At 45.7% G+C, this 25,869-nt stretch overlaps 1 protein-coding gene across 5 annotated transcripts in view; it reads left to right on the top strand.

Annotated features, from left to right (window-relative positions):
• The window catches only part of RO60 (Ro60, Y RNA binding protein), a 306,652-nt gene that overhangs the window by 137,186 nt on the left and 143,597 nt on the right, over positions 1-25,869 (top strand). For all 5 annotated transcript variants that reach the window (XM_078641476.1, XM_078641493.1, XM_078641479.1 and 2 more), the window contains one exon: positions 6,739-6,876. In XM_078641476.1, the coding sequence (XP_078497602.1) occupies positions 6,739-6,876 (138 nt within the window). The remainder of the gene's footprint in view (positions 1-6,738; positions 6,877-25,869) is intronic.

The following is a 25,869-nucleotide window of genomic DNA, read 5'->3' as shown; positions in this document are numbered from 1 at the left end:
TTATGCAGATAGGAAGTCGATATTTTGTCCATCGATATTTTGAACAAGATATTCTGGTACCTAGATATTCTGACTGACAATATTATGTCAGTGATCCGGGCCCTGGGACATCAGAGACAAATGACCTCAACCACCACGACTTAGGCCAGTTACTGGTGCTTGCCCCATGGCCACTGAAAGTGGTCTGACATTGTCTTTTTGAAAAGGACAACATAAATGGAGTATAGGCAGCAGTGCTCCACGGTGTGAATTTTACATCCTTGACTTTATGAGGAGTTTGTTTTATTATACAGATTCATGGTACTTTTATTCAAAGTAAAGAGAAAAATAAATAAATGGTGATTGGAAGAGAGTTTTTTTGCCTTGGTGAAATGTTCTGGGATGCCTCACACAGATGTATTAATTGTTTATAATTTGATTGCAGTCTTGTTTTGGTAATGTATGTACTTTTTTTTATTTAGTGCCAACATGCTGAATTTTTATGTTTATAGCGAATTTAGAGTACTATGGGCCAGATGTAGGTCGCCAATTACCGGTCGGTAACGGCCGATTTCGGCCGCTACCGACCGGTAATTGGTTTTTTAGATGTAGGGGGCCCGAATTTTACCAAATCTGTACATTTACAGATTCGGTAAATTTACAGATTCGGTAAAATACCGACTCGGTATATTTACCGAATCGGTAATTCCAGATTTAGGTGGCACTTAAAATAGTGCCACAGGCCCTTAAGAATTCGTTATTTACCATGAAATACTATCTCATGGTAAATAACGAATTCCTGTGTACATGCACATCTGTGCATGTACACCTGTGCCACGTGGCACACATACATGCCCTAAGGGCATGTATGTGTGTCACATTGCACACAAGCCAGAATCAGGGGTGCAACAGGGTGTCAAAGTGACACCCTGTCCCCCTTGTAAGTTCGGTAATTTTACCGAATCGGTATTTACTGATTCGGTAATTGACATTAATTCCTATGGGCCTCAAGGCCCATAGGAATCAATGGCAATTACCGAATCGGTATGTACCGATTCGGTAATTACCGAATCTTACCGATTCGGTAATTGATTCGGTAAATATACCTACATCCCGATTGCCAGTTCTTAAATACCGAATCGGTATGATTCGGTATTTAAGAATCGGTAATCGGGGATTACCTACATCTGGCCCTAAATGTATACAAAAATATAACTGACACACTAGCAAATAGACAACCGATCAACAGTTGGGATTGTGAGCTTGTGTTCAAGTGTGTCAGTAGTCTGTTACAATTCCTTGTAACCTTTTTTTTAATTATAAAATATATTTTAAAGTTAACTTTTGGGATGTATTTTCTGCCCCTTGCCATCACAGCTCTCTCTCAAACTCTCTGTTATAAGAATTGGCTAAAGCTATGCCTGCCTCAGGACAGTTTCCCCGAATGGAACTGGTCCATGCATGTGTCAGACAAAAGACCTCTGCCCAGGCACCCAACTCCGTTGAGACCTGCATGTTTAGACCTGCATCTAACCACCAAGGATTCCTCTGACCACTCGCTAAATTTTCTTGAAAGTCCAGAATCTTTTTTACTCTAGAAGTTTCTCTTTTTCTAGCATTGGTTCTCTCACACATTTAAATAATTGAATAATTCCTGTTGAGTGGTAAGTCTCTCAGTATAATTCAAAAGCATTATAATGCAAATCATAACCTGATAAGGCATCAAACAGTGTCCCTTTAGTAGCCTACTCACCTTAATGAAAAAGACATAAACCCCACCAAATGAGGTGTACGTTGGACCTCCATAACTTCAGAGCAAAATATATCTGGCAAATAACGGTCAGAGGAAAAACCATCATCCTCTGAGGAGCTCCTACTAAGATCCCCAAGGAGGTTGACAAGAAATCTATCGGAAACAGGAGTCAATCTATTGGCACGTGGACTTCGCGAATATCCTCCCTTAAAGCCTACTTCTGATAAATCTATGTCTACACCAGCTACACTTTGGAAGAAAAGGTTTCTTTTCTGTCGCCGGCATTGATGATAATAACAATGACAGCATTGTCCACAAAACCATTCATGATAATGACACAGATTAATATCAAGACACTGTCCGCAGTAGCTATGCCATCAGCAAGAAAGACATCAAGCTCATTTTTGACAGCCCTGTCAATGAAATATCTAATACCTTTTTGACGACAACCCAGTATCTACTATTACCCCATTTATGAGGATGTCTCATTCAATGAGGATGAAGCGTTGATGAAGACTTTGCAGAAGACTCCGTCAACGACCACTCTATTTATGAAATTCTCAGTGATAACTCATTGATTTGGCATCATCGACAATTCTAAATCATTAAAGGTTGTCAGAAAGACACTTTCAGAGCACACTTCCCCAATCAAAATCTTGTCTCTGTCATCTCGTAGTCTTCTGAACATGGAAGAGTCTGACGATGATTGTCCTTTCGGACTGGCTTGCCATCCAACATAACTCCAAATACAGTGTCAAGACTTACAAGGTGACGAATGTGAAGAACCTGCACCTCGAACCAGCGCCAAAATGTAGAATGAGGGGTAACTATTCCATATGCCATATCAACCTTTTGATGAGGCCCAAGATGTTGACTGGTAGCAAAATGGCTCTGACCCATATGAAGAGGGCGATCAGACCACACTCCGTCCATGATTCAGGTTACTATTTTCATGTTTAAGGAATTACACTTATGCTTCAAGATTATTACACATGTTCTTCTGGACCACCAAACATTATTTCAACTCATCCTCGTTGTGAGCTGCAATAATAGTTGCTGCCTCTGTCTTTGTCAATACAAGATACACCTAACCATCAGGTTCCAATGCTTATGGAGTTCGACCTTTTGGCACAGGATGACAGATCATTGGGCATTACAATAATGACCAGGAAGGTGGGGAACTTCAAGATAATACTCCATCAAACAAGGAGTCGGAATAAAATGATTATGTTGGCTCAGTATCTGGGCAAACACAATGAGATGGTGGACGGAGGCTGAAACTTTTCAGACACTCGCCCGCAGCCACTAGATCTGGGTTGAATCTATCGTAGTTCTTTTGTTCATTTCACCACCTCAGTTCAGACTTAGTTATATGCAAATCTGTCTTGACCCTGTTCCTCATGGAAATAGTCCAGCCCGAACTGCCAAGCCAGGTCTTCCCTGGATCAGAAACAAGCATCCTGTGACTGGTTTTGGGATAACACCCCTTATCAGCCAGGATTGCTTGAATCCAGTGGCAAAGTGAGCAAGGGACCCACGTCTGGGTATAACTTGCAAACTTAGGGCAAACAAAGCAAACACAATGAGATAACAAACGGAGCGCTGAAACTTTTCAGACACACAGCCCCAGTCACTATTAGATCTGGGTCGAATCCATGATCATTCTTTTGCTCACTTTGCCACCACAGTTAAGACCCACCAGTCCCAGGATGCTTGTTTCCGGTCCAGGAAGGACCTGGCCTGGCAGTACGGGCTGGACTGTTCCCACCATGAGGAACAGGGTCAAGACTGATTTGCATATGGCTGGGTACAAACTGGGGTTGCTTAGTGAGCAGAAGAAGGATAATGGATTAAACCCAGATCTGTGACTGGGGGTGAGTGTTTGAAAAGTTTCAGCACTCCGTCCATCATCTTATTGTGTTAGCTAGATTCAGTAGCTAGACCATTTATGCCACCTCAAATGTTTTTTCAGTCTCGCTGCATTGGAGTCTTGCACTCTGTAATTGAAGTAGCCTCAAATATTCGAATGAACAATGCCTAGTAAAGAAACAGATTTTTTTAAATTTATGCTTTAAAGAGATATCAAAGAAAACAGACAGACTCATTCCAATAACCACATTTTGAATAAGATGCTGAAGGCGATGCAAACTCTTGCTACAGTTGCGACAATCATACCATGCCTTGAAACAAAGTGTAGGGACTGGAAGAATACCCCTGCATGCCTGGTTGGTCATCCTCTGGCAAAGTCTGTATTGGTGCTGGTTGCCCAACAAAGATCACAAAATAAGGTTCAGACAACTGCAAATAGCAGCTGTGTTATGACGACAAGGCAGACTACGCACAACTTCTTTTAGACCTGAAGTTCAGTATGAGAATCTAGATGTGCCCTTTGTGAGGAATCCTTCTTTTATGAAGATTTTGTCGAAGCACTGCATTCAATTAATTTAGACATGGATACTGCCTTATCATTGGCAGCCTTGCAATAGAGGCAGCAGCAGCCATTTTGAGGTGCTCGTGGAAGAGGGCATTCCTCATATAGAAACGGATACCAATCTTATATGTACTAGTCATATGAAACCATTCCACATTCATATTGACAGTCGTATGTGCAGCAGCAAAGTAGTCCACTACCATTCTTCTACCAGAAGCAAAAACCACACCATAAGAATAGAGCAAGAATACACTGACTGTCATCAGGCACCACTCACATTCCCCCATTTCACCATCTTCCTGTGGGATAGGGCAGGGGGACATTTTAGACCTTCTACAAAGAATGGAATGCTTCCGCAACCGACAGATGGATCTAAATGTAGTGAGATTTAGTCACACTGTGGAATTTATTCAGAAATCACTCCCCACTCCTCCAGGCAGGATGATGCACCAATAACAGTGTCTCAATCAAGCAGAAATGATGCCATAAAATTTGTCCCAAAATCCCAGCTAAATGAAGGTTTCTATTCTTGCTTCTTCCTCATCAAGAAGTCAGGCAAGTATCGTCTGCTTTTAGCAGTTAAACAAATACCTCAAAACAATCATTTTTCACGGAGTCCCTACAAGAGATCCTTGAACTCTAGTTTGAAGGGGAATTAATTACGCCTTTAGATCTGCAGGATACTTATTTTCACAACCCAAATCCACCTAAAAAATATCTGCACTTCGGGTGGCTGGCTGCTATACTCAATTCCAAATCCGCCCAGTTGTGAAACAAATTTCCCCAAAAATATTTACAAATTGGATGGCTCTTTAGTGTCTTTTTGTGGATACAAGGCCACCAAGTATTTCCCTACTTAGACGATTTCCCTCAAGATAGAAAAGTCCTTGTTTCCGTCAGGAAAAAACATTTCTAGAGGCAATCATGGACAACTATTACAGGGTAGGCCTTTTCATCTGAAGAATGTATTTAAAAAATACACAATCCCGCAAGAAAATGACAGTACAAACATTTAGGGGCCCATTAGGATGGCGGGCGGACTTTAGTCCGCCCGCCACCCTAGCGGTGCTGGACCAGCCGTCAGTGGTGCGGCGGTCTCGCCGCAGTGATTAGGATGCCACCGCCACCATGGCGGTGGCATCCTCCATTCCCAGCATTGTGGCGGGCGGCGCTCACAGCACCGCCCCCTACAATGCTGGGAATGCACTGTGTGCATTGTAATGCCCAAGGTGCCACCATGTCCATGACCATGCAGGGGGGTACCATATAAAACCCTTTTCCGCCCGGTGGACTTGTCGAGCGGGCGGAAAAGCGGCGGACGGTATTCCCGTCCACCGCGGTACCCCTGCCATATTAATATGGCAGGGGAAATGGGTGGCGGGCGGGGAAGGATGTAGGGCAGATCGCCAATGCCATGCAGGCGGTGCCGATCCACCCTACATCCTAATGGGCCCCTTAATCTCTGTGCACCCAGGGAAATCCTTCCTAAAATGATATTACCGGCCATTCCTTGGGTCCTGTTCTGTCAACTCTACAAAGATCTAGATGTGCAAAATAGTATGAAAGTTGGAGGAGAGGGCATGTGGACAATAGAGCAGCTGGAAGTGGAGAGATGGGGAGAAGGATACATAGATATAGGTGGTAAAGTGAGAGGGTGTGGTGTGGCAAATAACAGGGACTCATAGGGACAGTGGATCCGGGAAATTCAGAGACAGTAAGACACAGGAAAGAGAAACATTGGGAGAAGGAGGAGGAGGATCAGACATTCTTGCACACCTTTAGCCAAGGCTCTGGATACCCAATTATTGCATATAGATGTCTTTTAACTTTTACTTATGCCTCTAAATAAAATTTGCAGTTCTCACCCATTCTCCTTCCATAGAGCCTCCCTGCATGAAAGATCCAATATAGCAGGCCACTGACTCCACTACATTGATTACGTGGATATCACTGTAAGGAAAACCTACCATCTACAGTTGACATTGACCACACTCACATGGTTCTCAGGGAAGGACGCAAGGCCCACTTCTCCTACGGAGCCCTCCAGCATGAAAACGTAGAACCCGCAGATGGTAGCCTGCTTATCAATACCCTGAAAGTCAACTAATGGGCAGGGCAGTCTCTGCACTGTACAAGAAACGCATACGAGACAAAATAAGGTCCATTTCTTCTTCCCCTGCACATATTTAGCATTGTAGGCAATCCATTCCAGCTGCAAAACCGAAACAGAGATGATGTTGGAAAGGCTGAAGTTCACCTGTAGCTTCTGTGATGTCATCAGAATGGTACACTTTTTGTTAGCAACAACATTGGAAAAGCTACAAAACGTGTTTCATGTGAAAGTTTTTCATGAGCCCCCAAAATGCTAAGATATACAAAAGAATAGTATTCCATATGCTGTACCAACACAGGAGAAACGTTGTTACAGGCAAGTAACGTACCCCTTTGAAGGGCCTCTGATTAACATAAAACCTAGTGGAACAGCGGAAATGAAAAGGGGATCTAATAAAAACTAAGCAATGTTCAGTGCTTCCTATGGGCCGCTGCAAATGTTATTGTTTTCTTGTTTTTGCAGGCTCGAATTCATCCATTCCACGTCCTGGTTGCATTAGAAACATACAAAAAAGGGCAAGGCAACAGGGGCAAGCTTCACTGGCTTCCTGATCCGACCATCTTGGCAGCTCTCGACCAAGCGTTTTATAAGACATTTAAGGTATTTAAAAAGTTAGTTATCCAGGCGTCATTGGTATGGGGAACTATTTCCAGTGGGGCTTAAAAGCACTGTCAACAATGAATAAAAGAAATGGGAAAAATATCCTGTGGAGGTCTACAGAAAAGAAAAGTAACACCCACCCTGATAGTCTACGCCAGTGGTCTTCAATCTGTGGGGCACTACCCCCAGGGGGGCGTGGTGTCATGGGAAAGGGGGTGCGCGCATTCCCCAGCCTTATTGTCGGCACCCAAGGATTGTTGAATGGCATCAGCTCCCAGCTGTTGTACCAGGCATTGCCTCGTACTGGGAGCAGCTCTGAGGAGCAAACCTATTGTGCACACTCCTCACCAGCTGATGAAGTAGGATGGGTCTTGGTGATCACGACCAATATCAAGCAGTCAGGCTCTGCGGGAGGCAAGTACCAGCATTACCGTAATCCAGCCCAGCACGCCTGTTAATGTAGAGAAGATGCGAGCTAGGCTTGGGGATTGGAGGTGGGCATTCTCTCCGAGGGGAAAGTGGTATGGATGTCAGGGGCCTGAACCACCCAGCCACAAACTTTCCCTACCTTTTGCCATTTGTCATTTTTCCTGTTTTTGTCACCTAGTTTACACAAATACTTTTATAATGAATAATGTAAAGGGCTCTTGTATTTACAAGTGGTTTTAAGTTTTTGATTTTTTATTGTGGTGCATAAAAAACCTTTGTACTATCAATCAATCAATCAAGGAATTTGTAGAGCGCGCTACTCACCCGTTAGGGTCTCAAGGCGCTGGGGGTAGGGGTGGTTGCTACTGCTCGAACAGCCAGGTCTTGAGTTGTTTCCTGAAGGCGGGGTGGTCCTGTGTCAGCCGGAGGTGGGTGGGGAGGGAGTTCCAGGTCTTGGCTGCCAGGTAGAAGGATCTTCCTCCGGCGGTGGCTTTGCGGATGCGTGGGACGGTGGCTAGGGCGAAGCTGGCGAATATCTGTTGCTAGAATATCTATTTTTCCTTTTAAATACATATTTGCAGATTTTTGCGAAGATTTATTTCTATTAACTTGCAATTTTTTATTCCTTGCTCTCATTGAGGCATAGTTTTGCTAAATATGATATTTATAAAGTGAAATTGCACGATCCTTCGTGTGATGAAGATGGTTTCTGCAGTGAAAGCACTGGCAAACATATTTGAATAGCCGTTCTCCTACTATTTGGAAAAAGACAACCGTCCTGGGACTGATAGCTGGAGTGTCATTCAAGGAGTGCCATGTGCTGTGAAACGGAAAGCGGGCAGACAGCTAACTGCCAGCCTGCCTGAAAGAAATGCACATGTGAGCTACAATTTAATCTGCACATGGAATTGAGGGTGTTTATGATTATTGATGATGAGTAACAGGTTCTAGAATTTTTCTTCAGGAGGGGCTCCTTACACCTGTAAACGTTTGAGAAGGAGGTCTCGGCATCAAAAAGTTTGAAGACCTCTGGTCTATGCATTATGTAAATGTAAATGTAGTTGAGCTTATATAGCGCACAGCTACCCGCAGTGGGTTTCCCGGCGCTTGCTTAGGGAACCCGTCCTGGTATTCCCCTGTGAGATATCAGGGTATCCACAAGGTGAAAGTCAGGCATCCCGCCGCGAGGGGCCGTTGTGGAGATTAAGCAAGCTATTGCCCAGAGTCGCAGAGTGTGAACCCGTGAGTCGAGGAGGCACCGGGGCGAGAATTATCGAGTCCATGGAATTTTTTTTTTTGCCCAAGACCCGCCGAGGCGGGGAATTGAACCCTGGTCCAGGACCGATCTCAGCTTCCGGGTCTGCTGCCTCTAACCCCTGAGCCACACTTCTCCACTACTTATACACACCAGCACACCTTTATTATTTCATTTTGTCTCAGAATATAGCCACAATAGAATTCTTCCTAGGTATACAAGTTTAGCAACCACTCTTTAACTTCAACTCTATTAAAGAAACATCTGAATATTTTTTGCAGTGTTCTGAGCGTTTCAGACAGGCAAACATGTCTCTGAGTTGTTCAACAATAGCATGTGTTGTGCCCCATTGGAGGTGATAACCTCTTTTGAAATCTATTCTTGTTTGCATACAGTGTTAGGTCCACTAGCTGAATCATGTATGATGTTTTCGATTGCTTTTGTATGCGGATTTTTAAGGCAGTGGAAGTAAAGTCAGAACAGCCATGCTCTGTCACCTCGTGCACATTAAATAACCACTTAGGTTTACTTTTCACACACGTGCATCCACTGCAAAATGAAAAAAATAAAATGTAACGTTTAGAAATGTACATATCTTCTCTGATGCCATGGGACGCCAAATTGAGACACTGCATTTAAAACCGCTTTTGACTAAGAATTCTAGTACATTTTAGGCAATATGCTCCACAGGGGCGTAACACAGGCCCCCGCATCCCCCGCAGTGCGGGGGGGGGCCCAAGCTCAAGGGGGCCCCCTCAGCGCTGCACTTCGGCCTGAGAGCTCCTAATAGAGTCCGGAGGGGCCCCTCCACGTACCTGGCAGGGGGCCCCCCTCAATTATCGTTACGCCACTGATGCTCCATTAATGCCCCCTATGACGTCTCAAAGATTTTGAAAGCATACGAATTGATCCACTTGGCATAATATTTTTAGTTAGTCTGATTAAATGTAATAAACCCTGGAGCATTTGTGTTTGTGACTGCACTGACACACCTTTTGTGCAGGCAAATAGCTTATTGTTTTGAACTGGGATTAAGTCTTGAGATTCTCTTCTAGTTTTATCGCATTATGTATGACTCGTGATTCTCTTGAGGTTTTAGCACTTTGTGGCTGCAAATTCCCTTGAAGTTTATCACCAAGTGCTGCTTAAAGGTATTGAATGGCAAAATGAACGACATAGGACTTTTTTTTTATGGTAATGACCTTTGTCACAGTCATTTCATTTTTCCCTCGTGCAACAATGAGGTATATTTTTGTACTTCTTAAATTCGCCTGTGAGTGATTGCACTTATGAAAAATTGAGTACCACAAACTCTTGGTTCTTTTGAAAAAAACATTTTGAAATTTTGCTGACGTTCACAAATGTTGTGAATATTTTTAGCCAGTGAAAAGAAAATCCTAGATGTAAGTTTTTGTGGGAGAAAACGTCATGAATACCGACCGTTTATATGAAAATGTCATTGAAATTCTGACGTTAAGGCATTTAGTGGAAATCCCCTAGTGAAGTACAAAGACTTTGGAGTCTATTAGGATGGCGGTCGGAAAATCACTCTGACCGCCATGGTAGCGGAAAAACACCACCCGCTAGGACCGCGGGAAAACCGCCGGTCCAATTAGTACGCTCCGCAGTCGAAATCCGATTGCGGCGGTCGGATTCTGGCAGTTAACATTGCCGCAGTTGCTGCTGCCAGCAGCACCCTCGCGATATCCAAAAAAGCATGTCCCTGCACTGTGTGGCAGGCACTGCACAATGCCTGCCACCTGGTACAGGGACATGTAGGGGGTACCAGCTCTCCACTGCTTGAAGATTCTGGACGAGCGGTCCGTCATCTGGCCCGCCGAACGGCTGAATGGAATCCTGTTGATCCCCGCAATCAAGGTCCCTGTCAATTTTGATACTAGGCTGGGAGCAGTTCCGACATCTAGTCTTTTCCGAGTACTGACTCCCATCGGGACTTTGATCCCCCTTACGCTTTGAGAAACTCTCCCCTGTTGGACTACACTAGTCTATATCAGGACATAACGTTGGTGATTTACATTGAACCCTGCTCTTACATACTGCACCCGCTGCCGGATCTAATTAACTCCAAATAATTACCTATCTGGGATATACCCTGTCTAGATAATCTCTGCTATCCAGAACCTACCCTGACTAAACAAACTTTATATAGCGTGGACCTGATTTATTGAATTGAATTGTCCCCCACCCCGTGATATAAACTTCCCTGCCCTGATGAAGGTGCGGCCCGGCCGGGCCATACACCGAAACGTGCGTTGGCGCTGCAAGTGTGGGCTATAGGATTGTGTGTCACCTACACAGTCCTATCAGTATTCTCGAGCCCTCTTTTGTACATCTATGACAATTCTGTTCCAACTATTGTCTATTCATCGTGCGGCCTGTATATGCTTGTGTGGTTGAACATGAATGTGTAATATGAGGCATGTTTGGGATTTGAATGTATGAGTATGATTGGTTGAGTGATAATCGGAGTGTTGTGGGACTTTCGATAATGCACTCAGAATACACATTTGTGCACATGTCTTGATTATAGAATTTTTATCTATTTGTGTAACAAAAATATATATATATATATATATGTATTTTTCTTATATATTAAAAAAAACTGGATAATGTGAATAAAATATACAAACTAACACATCTATGCATTGTCAGGTTGGATGCCATTTCTCTCTCTAGATGGTTGCTCCGAATGGTTGCCTATATCCTAGGATCCTAGCATAGGACCTTTGTATAAATCAAGGTGGCAGGTTTTGCTTGTTTTCTTTAGTACCCCCCCCCCCCCAGTGCACCCACACCCCCCAACACATTGGGGGTCCGCAGTGGACCCCCGGAGACATTCTCTGCATGCCTTTCCATGGCGGTCCCACCGCCGTGGAAGGCTGGCTACTGCCAACATCATAATCGTGCCGGCGGTGCTTGGCCCTGATCCGCCACAATTGTAGCGATCCAGCTCCGCACGCCAGGCAAGCGGGTGGACTGCAACCGGCGGAAAAGTGGCAGGCTTAAAATCACACCGCTGCGGTCACGACAGCGATGCTAATCGGACTGGCGGTTTTCAGGGTTTGGATGGCGAGCGGATGTCCTCCAGTGGTTGCTACCGCCGGCCCAGCGGCGGCCCTCCGCCCGCCATCCTAATAGACCCCTAAGTGTCTTTGTTAAGTGCAAAAGAGCATTTTTGGGTTTCCATATAACTTTTAATCCCATGGATGGATCTGCACGAAATTAGGTAGTTGCATGGCATAGTCAGCTAAGGTCCTGCATGCCAATTTTTGTGCAGGTCCATACTAGGGAAAAAATAAGGGGGCGGGTGATTTGCTTGCACCTACTGTGAAAATCGCTGAACAGATTACATCATACTTGGCATGAAAGTAGAACTTTACTAAAAAAACATGCTTTCATTGATTTGCGTAGTAGTTTGTGCGATATAAGCATTTATAAATTGTTTGAGAAATGCGTTTGGCTGAAGAAGGGCTCTGTAAAAGTTTTTACACCATCTTGCAAATTGTGAATTTAACACTCTAATTAAAATTCCCACAGCAATTGGGCGTGAGGGGCACCATGAGAAGTGCCCGACCCAGATGGAGTGCTGGGGAGGCCAGTGTCATGGAGATCTCGAGTACTATCCCAGGAAACAACACAGAAAATAGCATGTGATTCACAAATCAAAACATGACTGCATTATACATTTTAGGCAGTGGATTTGTCTGCCATTTTTTAAAAAAGAAATCGGATACGACAAGGCGGGGGGGATTAAGGGCAGGAGGAGAGCCAAAGGCCGTTTGCAGTAGTGGTTGGTCTCCTGGTGCTGGTTGGGAACAAGGCCTTACCGCAGGCTAGAGTTTACTTCCTGCATCTGACCAGCCTTGCTGCCAACCCCTTCTGAGCGTTCCTGAAGGCCGTGGACTGCTGGGGCTGCCCGCTATTCCCAACCCACTGCTGCTGGCTACAGTGAGGATTGGCTGCAGGCAAAGTGTACTATGAATTTTTTTGAGATTCACTGAAAAAACAAGTGTTGCCAAGCAGTGTTTAAACCACCCATTTGTAAAAGGCGCTGGAGAAGAAGTAATCAAGCAAGAATTGAACATGGTGAGGGATACAAGTTATGTAATGCGCTGTATGCGTTGCATACCATAACTGTCTAATTTTAGTGGTCTGGCACATTTGAGCCAGAACCATAATGTAGCAATGTGGTTGCCCCCCAAAGGAGAGGCGGAGGCAGGTTTGCGGGTAAAGTTTTATTTTAATATGCACATTGTAAAAGCGCCGGGAGCCACGACCGCAGTTTTCGCAGGCTCCGCGCTCTGTCCCAAACATGGCGGTTATGCTCTACGTTATGCTCTACGTCGTCGCGTCACAGCGCAACCGCTAGAGCGCAACACTACATATCTCCCTCCTTTAATGAATCAACAAACATAGAAAAGTAAAGTCCCAGAGTCTATCTTCTTATACGCTCATTAACTTCTCCCATCTCATAGTCTGTATACTTTGCCGGTCTTACCACTGTTCTGCCAGAGCGGGTACTTCTCACCGGGGTACTGGAGGCTTTCTCTGCTTCTTCTCGGGGAACTCGTGACCCAATTCTTTCAGCACTCATCTGGTACTCCCTCAGTAGTGCTTCACTCTGGCTCTCCTGGTGTTCCCTTGTACTCTAGTCGTCTTTTTTTCTTGACAGCCCTTCACTCTCAACCTCTCCAGTGTTCTCCTCCTCTTCCCTCGCTGGGACGATCTCAGAACTGAAGTCACTGTGGTGATCACTTTCCTCTTTGGTCCACTGCAGTATCTTGTTACACTTGGACATCCTATCCAAACCTTTCCATCACTCAGTAAGGCCGCTCTGCTGTAAACCTCCTGTACTTGTAAGGGTGCGCTGAACTTGCTGTCACACTTTCTTCTCAGTTGGGCCAATTTAATTCGGACCGACTCTCCTCTCTCCAATGCCGCCGTCTCTTTGACATTACGTCTTTTATTGTAGTGTTCCATGTATACTCTTGTGCTCTTTCCAGGTTGTGGTGGACCACCGCAGGGGACCACTTGCTCTTGATTGTGCGTTCCTTCCACACGACATTGTCCTTAGTGAAAGGGTCCCGACCTCTTAGGATTTGGATGGGACTGTATCCTGTGCTGGTCGGGGTGATTCTGTAGGCCCACACGTGCTTTTCAGTTATTTCTCCCAGTTCTTTCCTGCTCCTATCGCCGCTTGGACAGAGCCCATGATGACTCTATTGAACCGTTCGGCTAAGCCATTACCGGCGGGATGGTATACCGATGTGGGCTTGATCTTGATTCCATTTCTGCCCATGTATGCGTTCCACTTTTCCGAAGTGAACTGGGGCCCATATTCGCTTAGGATGTAGCGGGGAATTCCTTTCCTTAAGAAAGTGCCTGTAAGGAATTCCAACACTTTTCCCGTGTCCATGTCCTCCTGTATGTCTATCTCCGGCCATTTAGAATACCTGTCCATGAGCACTACCACATATTTCGGGATTCCTTGGGCATCTAGCACTGGACCGAGAATGTCAATCGATAGCTCCTCCCATGGGTTGGTGGGGTTGTTGAACTTTCCCAAGGATGGGCGCATCAAACTTTGTGACTTGTACGCGTTTTGGAGTTGCATGCACTCCCGTACATGCCTTTCTATCTGGGCATCCATGGCTGGCCACCAGTACATTTGTTTGGTCCGAAGTTTGGTTTTCACGATGCCTAAGTGCCCTTCATGTAGGATGGAGAGCAGATGCGGCACTAAAGACGAGGGAGGAACCACCTTGCCTCCTCTTAGCAAGAAGGTCCCATGGTCTCCGACGGATAGCTCCTCCCGCACTTCAAAAAGCTTCCTGTGCTCTGCCTTCAAGTGTCTCTTTTCCAGCCATCCTTGTAGTACGAATTGCTTAACCGCCATGAGGTCTGTGTCTTTCTCATAGGCTTCCTTCGACTCCTGCGCACTTATCACTTTTTCGTGATCCTCCAGGAAAGCCACACTGACGTTCTCTTCCTCCGTGCAGGGCGGTGCTCCCTCCATGGCTGACGCCCTGCTGAGATAATCAGCTACTTTGTTTTTAGTTCCTGGGATATATTCAACATCGTACCTGTAGTCCAAAAATTTTAAAGTCATCTTTGCTATGCGGGGGGTTGCGCTCGCGTGCCCACACAACGTGAGTACTTTGATCAGCGGCTTGTGATCTGTCCTGAGCCTGAACCTCGTGCCCCAGATGAATTGGCGAAATTTCTCCATGGCCCAGACTGCCGCCAGCATCTCCTTTTCCACTACGCTGAACTTCTGCTCCGTGGGCAACAAGGACCGGGACGTGAAGCTGATGGTACACAGCTCCCCCACTCTTGTTTCTTGCATCAGTACTGCTCCCAGTCCCTTCTTGCTGGCATCCGTAGTTAGTATGGACCTTGCCTGTGGGTCGAACCCCTGTAGCGGGACTGCCGTCCCGATGTCCTCCTTAATCCTCTGGAATTCCTCTTGTGTCTCCTCCGTCCACACAAAGGATGTTCTGTCTCGAAGGAGTTGGCGCAGGTGGTGCGTCTTGGTGGCGAAATGCGGCACAAATTTACTATAAAACTCGGCCATCCCTAAGAATGACCTCACCTCTTCCTTGCTTTTCGGCAGTGGTGCATCACATATGGCTTTGGCGTTGGCTTGTTTGGGTGTGACGTCGTGATCGCTGATCTCATGCCCCGGGTAAGTGACAGACGACATTCCGAAATGACACTTCTCCCACTCAGCTGTAAGACCGTTGCGTTCCAAGACATGCAACACCTGGAGCAACTTTGCATCGTGGTCAGCCATGTCCTTTCCCATTATCAGAATGTCATCTTGAAAGTACTGTACCCCTTTGGTGTTCTTGAACAGCTTGTGCATAAGCTTCTGAAAAACGGCTGCTGCCGATGCAAGTCCAAACGGCCTCCTGCGAAACTGGTAGCACCCAAACGGGTTTATGAACGACATCAGCTTGCGGCACATGTGGTGTAAGGCTATTTGATGATATGCCGAGGGGTGGTCGATGGTGGAAAACCATTTCACCCCCTTCGTTTTGGCCAACTTTTCGTCTATTCTTGGTAGCGGGAATTTTTCAACTATGATGTTCTTGTTCAGCTCCCTCAGATCCACGCATAGGCGGACCTTGCCATTCAGTTTTCTCGCTACCACCAGTGGTGTCAACCATTCCGCACTATTTATCGGCTCAATGATCCCATTGTCTTCCAGCCTCTGTAATTCTTCTTGTACCACCTCCCTGATTGCTAAGGGGATTGTTGGACTTGGCCCTTCTGGCAGCTTCACCCCTGAACTTTTTGCTTTTCATGGTGACCTGGTGATAGTAATTTTTAGCTTCTGCGCACTTTCACTGTGTCCCAGTGGAAAGTGCGTGCGCACTCTGCGTGCGTGTGGTGAGATTGGCCTGCCCTCCCATAGGAATGCATGGGGAATGTCTGTGTCCCTGGTAGTTCCTGATGCGTGAGGTGTGCATGCTCGAGTTTGGTATGTGCGGACTCGTGTGGTTAAATGCTGCGTAATGATGCATGCGGCGTGATTGTGTCTAGTGTGAAAGTGCCACTTCTAGAAGTTGGCATGTTTGTGTAATTTGTGTTTGGCTTGTGATTGGCTGGAGCTGGCTGGTGAGCCTGGCTCCATGAGTCATGATGGGTCTGCCCCGGTGGTGAGTGTTGAGATTAGCATGAGTGATGTAAGGGAGGAGTACACCTGGGACCTGAATAGGGCTGGGCTTTCCCCACACAATGCTGGCCCCGCCCCCTGTGGTGCGTCTAATGATCCTAGCCTGGCCAGTGAAAGGAAAGGGTGGCTGAGGAAAACAAAGTGCTCCAAAACCAGCTGCGACTGGTTTTTTCCCCCACCCTGCACCCTGAGACAAAGGGATTTACTGTATAAAAAGAGGCTGTGACCTCTTACAAGATGATCTTGCTGATCCTGTCTTGAGGGGGGACCTGCTGTTGCTGCTGGGCGCCAGAAGGACCGCCACTGGGGATTGCCTCCCTGCCTAGGAGGACCCTGTGTGCTGGCACCTGGGCCCAGCCTTGCCCCCCCGCCCCACCTCCTGAAGGACTTTTTTGCCGTTTCCTGGAACTTTGTGCCCTACCAGCACCTGGGGAGTGCTGGACTCCCCCTCTAACTAGCGCATTGCGCCGCTGGTGCGGCGATCCGGTTCCTGAGGGATTCCCCGGCGTGAGGATCCCCCTTTGCTTATTTACGGCACGGGTGCCCACCCCGCTTATTTGCCGATATTTTAAATCCCCTGGCAGGTGCCCACCCCGCCAGGGGCCTTGCCGCTATTTTTTTTATTGCCCTAGCGGGTGCTCAACCCACTTTATATTTAAATTAAAAGAGGGAACCTACCCCTCATCAGCCCCCAGTGTCACCGCCGCAGCCCGGAGATAGCTTAGGAGGCGATGTGCCCGCCTCCCTACCAAGGGCGGCGCTGCCATTGGCGGCCCTCAGTAACAGGAAGCCAGGCACCAGACGCCGGACGTGGGCGGGACCGGCCGCTTCCTCTTCCTGCTTCCCCCGGTCCGGGGAAGCCAAGTCGAGCCCCTGACTGCCCTGGGGGGCCGGCAGCAAGAGGAGAACCGGCCGCCAGACCAGCGAGGCTTCCCGAGTGGAGGGAGAGCCCGGCAGCCCAGAAAAGAGGACCGGAGTCCCCCGAGAACCGCCCGGTGAGTAAAAGCGGGCTGGTGGGGACTCCGCGAGCGTGATAGTGGAGCCGGTCCCAACACGGCTCCGGTGCTGAGCGGGCCCGTCGTTGCGGGCCGCTCCAACAGCAGTGGGAGCATTTGTTTCTCTCGAGTCCACGAGGGACTCCAACGAAAGGGGCCATCTTCTTTTGAGCCGCGAGGGCTCCGGGGGCATTTTGTTAATTTCGAGTCCCCAGAGGAGTGACTCCACCGACGGCAGCATTTTGTTTGCTTAAAGCCCACGAGGGCTCCCGGGGGCATTATTTTAGTTAGGGCCCGAGGCTCCACCTGCACAGGGCATATTTGTTTCAAGCCCACGAGGGCTCCTGCATTCCGGAGGGTAGAGCGGCCCCGACTGGCAGCGGACCGCTCCCCCCACCCTGGGTACACCATTCTCGAGCCTGAAAGGCTCACGGGGGCAGATTGTTTCTGGAGAGCCCACGAGAGGCCCCTGGGCATTTCTACAGAGCTTGTGAGGCTCCCACGTGTTGGCCCCATTGTTTCCACAGCTGCCCAGCACTTAGTGGGCAGCTGTTCCGTTTAGGTCCCCTTTCATTGTGGACACAGGGCGTCCTAGCCCCAGAGAGGCCAGTTGATCTTGGGACAGTTTATGAGTTTATACCTTATGTGATTTCTGCGCAATTGTTCTTTGCTGCACCTCTGTATGTGTTATGCGTCATGTGCTTTTCCCTACACCGCTGAATGTATGTTTATGCATCATGTGTTTTCTTCCCTACACCTCTGAATGTTGTGATGCATTATGTGTAGTGTGTTCATGCCTATACCCCTAAATGTATAGTGATACTTGGGTGGTTGTTCTTTCTAGTACAGGTGTTGCTAGTGACGTCCTGGTTCCCTGCGTGACATTCTCCTAAGGTGGTTAGGGTTGCGTAGGTGGTACTTACCTCTCACCAGTGGTTACTGGTTGTGTGCTCTATTTTCTATTTTTGCTACAGTGATTAGTATTCTATGTCCTACAAAGTGCTATTTCTAACAAGTATTCTAAACCTAAAAATGCATATTCCTGACAGGGGTCCATGTGGCCCTGTCCTGTACATAATCCCTTGTAAATTCTGTCCGTGCCTGTTGGCACATTGTAAAATGTGTGTTTTTATCTAATGTGTTTGCTACAATACAAAGGCTATTTTTATATATAATATAAAAACAGGAACAGGTGTGTGGAGGGTCGGGGGGAATTTTAATGACCTTTCTGCTTACTCCCCTACAACTAGATATAAAACACACAAAAGAGCAGATCAGGTCCAAGATGGTGTGTAACTGCAATGGTGAACGTGAGGCACTAGTGGTGAGTGTGTGAGACAAGGGTTGCAAAAAATAGGGACTGTAAGTCACATAAGGCTAAAGTAATTCCCATCAGACCACCCATGTGGTGGAGTTTACGTCACATGGGAATCACTAGTCTTACCGTCCCAAGGTCGACCATATAGTGTCGATGTGGGAAAGGTTGTCAAGAACATAGTCTTGTTGTGACACCCTAAAGTGATGTGAATGAAAACAGTGCAGTGCTCAAAAAATAATAATAGGAATAAAATCGACTACCGGGACTCCAAAGAGCATTACAATAGAAGTCCAAGTGTCAAAGATTAAAAACACGCCAAGTAGTAAGACTACTCAGTGGCGCTATGCAGTTTGGTCGACATGTTTCAGCTATAAGAGCATTTAGCCCAGCTTTCTTCAGGACCTTTGACAAAATAGTGGCTACTGCAACTACATATGATGTATATAAGTGAGGGATAACAAAAATTTACTCATGCAGAGTTACACATATACCAGGAACCTGTATACTTGGAACCTGTATACTTAAATGCTCATGAGCGTGTGCACCGACGGACAGAGCGGGGCCTCTAACTCCCGAGCGGTTGCCGGGTGAGGTGAGGCCATCACCCACACAAAGCTGGGAAGAAGACATTTTTCTTTCCCTCCAGTGGACATTTAAGTATACAGGTTCCAAGTATACAGGTTCCTGGTATATGTGTAACTCTGCATGAGTACATTTTTGTTATCCCTCACTTATATACATCATATGTAGTTGCAGTAGCCACTATTTTGTCAAAGGTCCTGAAGAAAGCTGGGCTAAATGCTCTTATAGCTGAAACATGTCGACCAAACTGCATAGCGCCACTGAGTAGTCTTACTACTTGGCGTGTTTTTAATCTTTGACACTTGGACTTCTATTGTAATGCTCTTTGGAGTCCCGGTAGTCGATTTTATTCCTATTATTATTTTTTGAGCACTGCACTGTTTTCATTCACATCACTTTAGGGTGTCACAACAAGACTATGTTCTTGACAACCTTTCCCACATCGACACTATATGGTCGACCTTGGGACGGTAAGACTAGTGATTCCCATGTGACGTAAACTCCACCACATGGGTGGTCTGATGGGAATTACTTTAGCCTTATGTGACTTACAGTCCCTATTTTTTGCAACCCTTGTCTCACACACTCACCACTAGTGCCTCACGTTCACCATTGCAGTTACACACCATCTTGGACCTGATCTGCTCTTTTGTGTGTTTTATTTTTATATATAACCTTGTGTGGAGTTTCCTTTGTGGTGTGCCTTGGGTGTTGTTGCTGGGTGCGCGCGCAAATGCTTAACTTACATAGCCTCCGAGTTCAGCCTTACTGCTCGTGTCACGTTACCAAGGGGGTGAGCAAGGGTTATCTTGGTGTGTAACTCCCTTGCCCTGACTTAGAGTGGTGGTCTCTGACTGGTTTTGGCGCGAGCCCTAGTCAGCCAGAGATCCCATTTCTAACAGGGATTTATCTCGCTTTGTGGCGCACAGGCTTGGCGTCTGCTCTGAGCTCGATCTTGTGTGTGAAGTTCGTCAATTTTCCTACTTTGCCTCCAAACAATGTGGGAAAGTCCACCTTTAAGCTGGTGAGATTTGGCTGTCGTCCTGGACTGGTCATCAGCACTTGTGTGGTACCTCCTGGATCCAGCTGTATGCCTAAATCGCCTTGATCGACCCATCCCAGGACTCCAGGACCTTTCTCGGCCACATATAGCTTGCATACTGCACTCCGATCCTTAAACCCAAATTTCAAGACTCGATACCCCACCATGGGGATGGGCTCCCCGGTAAACGTGACTGGTGGAATGTCTGGAGGTTCCAGGTGAGGTGTGAGGTGTTGTTTGAAGCGTTCTTCCCACACCTTGCATTGTACTATAGTATACGGGGATCCCGAGTCTGCCACCATCTGTATTTGTACAAAACCTATGGCCAGGTCACATTGAGGTTTCTTGGAGCGGGTGCAGTTGATGCCTAGTATCTGTTCTTCTATGCATAACACATTATCTTCCTCTTCCACGTCATCTCCTTCCGCGTCCGGTTCTTGTGCGACATACTTGACTGCCGATCTTCTCAACTTGCGGCGACATACTTTCTCATAGTGCCCCATTATTCCACAGAACATGCATTTGGCACGGAAAGCTGGGCAACGTTTGTGATGAGCTGCGTGGGAATGGCTGCCGCACCGGTAGCACCTGTTCTTGTTGTCATTTGTGGATTTCTTCCCTGGCGATGGTCTGGGCGTCCATCTAGCCGCGGTCTTCTTGTCCCCTGTCTCTGCCTTGTCCCTGTCCGGTGGGTCAGCTTCGGTAACTTTGTTGACCATGGGCCTTGTTGCGGTTTCCTTCGCTGTATCTGCACACCTTTTTGATAATTCTGCTTTCTTCACCATGGCTGTGACTTCCTTCAGGGACGCATCTCCGTTGACCCACAGCTTGTCTTGGATTGCCGAGTTCGTGGTGTGCATGACAATTTGGTCTTTAATGAACTTGTCATGTAGGACGCCAAACTTGCATGTGATCGCTAGTTTCTTTAATGCGGCAACGTACTCATCTATAGACTCCCCCTCTGCTTGCTTTCTCTGTTGGAAGTTGTATCTGTCTATGGACGTGCACATTGCGGGTCTATAGTGGTTATTCAGATCTTCAATCGCATGTTGAAATACGTCGTCGTCTGCTGCCTGTCGTGGTGTAGGAACTAGATTTTGAAATACTCTGATACCTTCTGGGCCTAGGTTATGGAGTAATATCCTCTTCCTTCTCGTGCTGGGGAATGCTTCGCCATTCTCATTTTCCAGCGCTTTTGGGTAGTTCATGAAATATTCTCTCCAATCTTCCCATTTCATTGAGAGATCCCCTGGCCTGGGTAGAAAGGGTACCAGTGTTGTAAGCGAGGAGGGTTGGGCGCACATTTCTGCTCATCTATCGTGTACTTCTCCCTCCCCTCTGGGGCTTCCTGGTGCTCCCTGTCTGTGTTGGCGTGTGGGGCTCAGTTGGGGCGCGGAATCCCCCCCGTGCTGTGCTGTGTCTGATCCGCCAGGGCCTCGGCGGGAGAGTAGTTGCCTGGAGCGTGGTGCCTGGTGCTTCAGTGTACAGATGGATGTCTTGCCTCCCCTCTCGTCTGCCCCCCGCCTATGCTGCCTTACTCACGGCAGATGCTGCCCTCCTATGAAGTCCGGGACTTCACTTGGGGCTTAGCACAAGTCCTGGCGGTCGGGCGAGACCTTCACCGCCTAGTTTGTGGACTGGCAGGCCATGTCACCCGACTGCCACGTGTTCTCCCTCCTCCGATCATGGGACGGACCTTTCTTCGTGCGGGGGGGGGGCCTGTGATGGTGTCTGCGGCCTCTCTCCTCTGCCACGCTCTTACTGCCACGCTGAGTTTGCGTTATGGCCCGCTGCTGCCTCGTGGTCGAGCACTTTGGTGGGTCGCGGGCGAGGAGCACCGCCTCAGGCGTTTCGCTGCCCTTATCCCATCCTCGTCGCCAATTTGTAGCAATGTAGTTGCCCCCCAAAGGAGAGGGTTTGCAGGTAAACTCTTATTTTAATATGCGCGTTGTAAGAGCGCCGGGAGCCACGACCTCACTCTGTCCCAAACATGGCGGTTACGCTCTACGTCGTCGCGTCATAGCGCAACAACTAGAGCGCAACACTACACATAACACTAATTTTAACTGTGTTTTTTTTGTAAATTCTAGATGTTATATCAGGAGCATACAATGTTCTGCAGATATCAGATGGCTAACCTTAGTCACAATGTAGAAGAGGCTGATTTAAACACTGCCTGCACTTTGGTGCAGAGAATAGACACAAAAGAGATTGAATCCCCATATTGAAAAGCACTTGAGCAGTAGTGGCTACAGGACTGGGATCAGGAGACCAATTTGATACAGAGACAGGATTGTTACTTAACATCACCAGTTCTGTTTTGATGGTGTTAATACAGAGCCCATTGCAATTCATCCTGCTATTTATAGCTCTGAGATAGCCAACCAATATGACATTATCATTGGCATTACCACATTAATCAGCAGATGCGTTTAATCAGCAAGCAGTTCGCATTTTATACCTCTGTTTTTTTCAGTGGCGCTTGAGGAGCTGTATAGTTTAAAATAAGCGGCTATAAAGCTGATTTTTGGGCCACTGCAGTCTAATGTAGTGTGATGAAAAATTGCCTAGGTTTGATTTATTGGGTACAATATTGTAGAAGGGATTTAATGCAAACACCTTCTTTTCCTGTGGCTTTACACCAGACCAGACGATAGAGCAGACTTGTGGTCCACAGTGTCGAAGGCTGCAGACAAGTCTAATAAAATCAAAGTTGCTGTGGAACCCTGGTCTCTGAAATCTGACGTGTTTTCCCAGATATCTGTCATTGCTGCCTCTGTACCTCTTAGGGAGCGAAAGCCCAGGAGCATTGGTCAGAAAAGTGCCCCTGTCGATGTAGTTTTGTAGATACTGTTGCACTTCTGGTTCAAAGAATTTAGTTAAATGGGTAAATATGGCATCAAACATTCCCAATTACTTTACACCCAATATGTTGCCCTTTGAATTTGTGGCAAAAATGGCATTTGTGTGCAAATTAGGTGTCAAAAACACCCAAACATCGTCATATTCACTGGGGGTTGTAAGTGAAGAGATTTCTCTTCCTAAAATGTTTACCAGGTAGAGAGAATAAGGAAAAAAGTTACACGTATTTGTGCAAATGTTCGCAGCTTCTATAGCAGTGGCGTAACAAGAACTTACGGGGCTGTTTCTATAGCTAAATCCCAGGCGCAGTGGCATAACATAAACTTAGGAGGCCCTGACCACATGCCCATCCCACAGAAACCTGAATTACGCTTGATTACTAACCCAAGGTGTTTGACAGGTTACACAGACTGACAGGCTCTGGATTCAGACTCCAGAGCTTTCCTCACATGAAGCAGAAATTACAGACCCAGACCTCACACTCGGCCTTTATTCACAGTCTTGTTCTCTCCCTGGAGCTTCCATTTTGCCTAGTAAGGTTCTAAACACGTGACTCACCAGTACTTTAAGTATAATGCATATTGCTTATTTTTTACTGCTTCCCTACTGGCGTACTAAAAGCATGACAATTGTGTGGATACCAACAGTGGCGGTTGGCATGAACTTAGGGTGGTGAGATGGGCAACATACGGGTGGCATAAAGATAATTTTAAACAAGCATTTGCAATGCAATAGGTCTCGCATTAGGAAAGTTTGAGCTATTGGCATTGTAAATGACAAATTTGTTATTTATGTGCTGGTTTTGAAAATAGAAACATTAATAGCATTGTCATTTACAATGCCAATAGCTTTAACTTTCGCAAATGTGAACCCTATTGCATTTGTAATGCAATATGTGTTGAGAGTGAGTGAGTGAGTGAGAATGAGATGGAGAGTCAGTCAGTGAGTGGGAGAGTCAGTTAGTGAGTGAGAGAGAGTGGGTGAGTGGGTCAGTGAGAGTCTGGACAGTGAGTGAGTGAGTTAGTGAGTGGGAGAGTCAGTCAGTGAGTGAGACAGAGTGGGCAAGTCAGTCAGTGAGAGTCTGTTAGTGACAGTGAGTGAGTGAGTGGGAGAGTCAGCTAATGAGAGAGTTATGCTCTGCTATGTTTTGTTGTATTTTGTTATGCTATACCATGTTTTGTTGTGTTTTGCTATGTTTTGTTATGCTATGTTTTCTTGTGTTTTGTTAGGCTATGCTTTGTTTTGTTATGTTATGCTCTTTTGTTATGCTATTTTTTGTTGTGTTTTGTTATGCTATGCTATGTTTTGTTATGCTATGCTATGCTATGTTTTGTTATGCTATGCTATGTTTTGTTATGCTATGCTAAGCTTTGTTGTGTTTTGTTATGCTATGCTATGTTTTATTATGCTGTGCTATGCTTTGTTATGCTGTTCAAGTCAAAACTAGTCTTTATTCGATTTCAAAATCATGAAAGACATATATATTTTAAAACAATAATCATTAAGCATTAAATTCATCCTAAAGGTTACAAATAAAGGAAAACCATGATAAAATCCAAGTATTGCATGATACATAATTACTACGAATAAATTATTATAAAATCCATATTAAAACAATGACATCCATATAGTCACAGATATGCTGTTCTGTTTTGTTGTGTTTTGTTATGCTATGCTTTGTTGTGTTTTGTTATGCTATGCTATGCTTTGTTATGCTATGCTATGCTGTGTTTTTGTGTAATGTTATGCTATGCTATGTTTTGTTTTGTTATGCTGTGCTTAGTTATGCTATGCTATGTTTTGTTATGCTATGTTTCCTGTTTTGTTGTGTTTTGTTATGCTATGCTATGTATTATGTTATGCTATGTTTTGTTATGCTATGTTTTGTTGTGTTTTGTTATGCTATGCTATGTATTATGTTATTATGTTATGCTATGTTTTGTTATGCTGTGCTTTGTTATGCTATGCTATGCTATGTTTTGTTTTGCTATGCTGTGCTTTGTTATGCTATGTTTTGTTATGCTATGTTTCATGTTTTGTTGTGTTTTGTTATGCTATGCTATGTATTATGTTATGCTATGTTTTGTTATGCTATGTTGGTTATGCTATGCTATGTTTTGTTGTGTTATGCTTTGCTTTATTTTGTTATGCTAACCTATGTTTTGTTATGCTATGCTATGTTTTGTTATGCTATGCTCTGTTTTGTTGCGTTTTGTTATTATATGCCATGCTATGCTTTGTTTTGTTATGCTAGGTTTTGTTTTGTTATGCTATGTTTTGTTGTGTTTTGTTATGCTATGCTAGGTTTTGTTTTGCTATGCTTTGTTTTGCTATGCTATGTTATGCTATGCTATGTTTTGTTGTGCTATGTTTTGTTGTGCTATGCTATGCTCTGTTTTGTTGCGATATGCTATGCTTTGTTATGCTATGCTATGTTTTGTTATGCTGTTTTGTTGTGTTTTGTTATGATATGCCAAGCTTTGCTTTGTTTTGTTATGCTTTGTTGTGTTTTGTTATGCTATGTTTTGTTTTGTTATGCTGTGCTTTGTTATGCTATGCTATGTTTTGTTTTGCTATTCTCTGTTTTGTTATGCTATGTTTCGTTGTGTTTTGTTATGCTATGCTATGTTTTGTTATGCTATGCTATGTTTTGTTATGCTATGCTATGTTTTGTTATGCTATGCCATGTTTTGTTATGCTATGCCATGTTTTGTTATGCTATGTTGTGTTTTGTTATGCGATGCTATGTTTTATGTTATGCTATGTTTTGTTTTGTTATGCTATGCTATGTTTTGTTTTGCTCTGCTAGGT

This window comes from Lissotriton helveticus, chromosome 1_1, assembly GCF_964261635.1.
Source record: "Lissotriton helveticus chromosome 1_1, aLisHel1.1, whole genome shotgun sequence".
NCBI lineage: Eukaryota > Metazoa > Chordata > Amphibia > Caudata > Salamandridae > Lissotriton > Lissotriton helveticus.
Note: the sequence above shows the minus strand (reverse complement) of the source record. Positions and strands in the feature narration are given on the sequence as shown.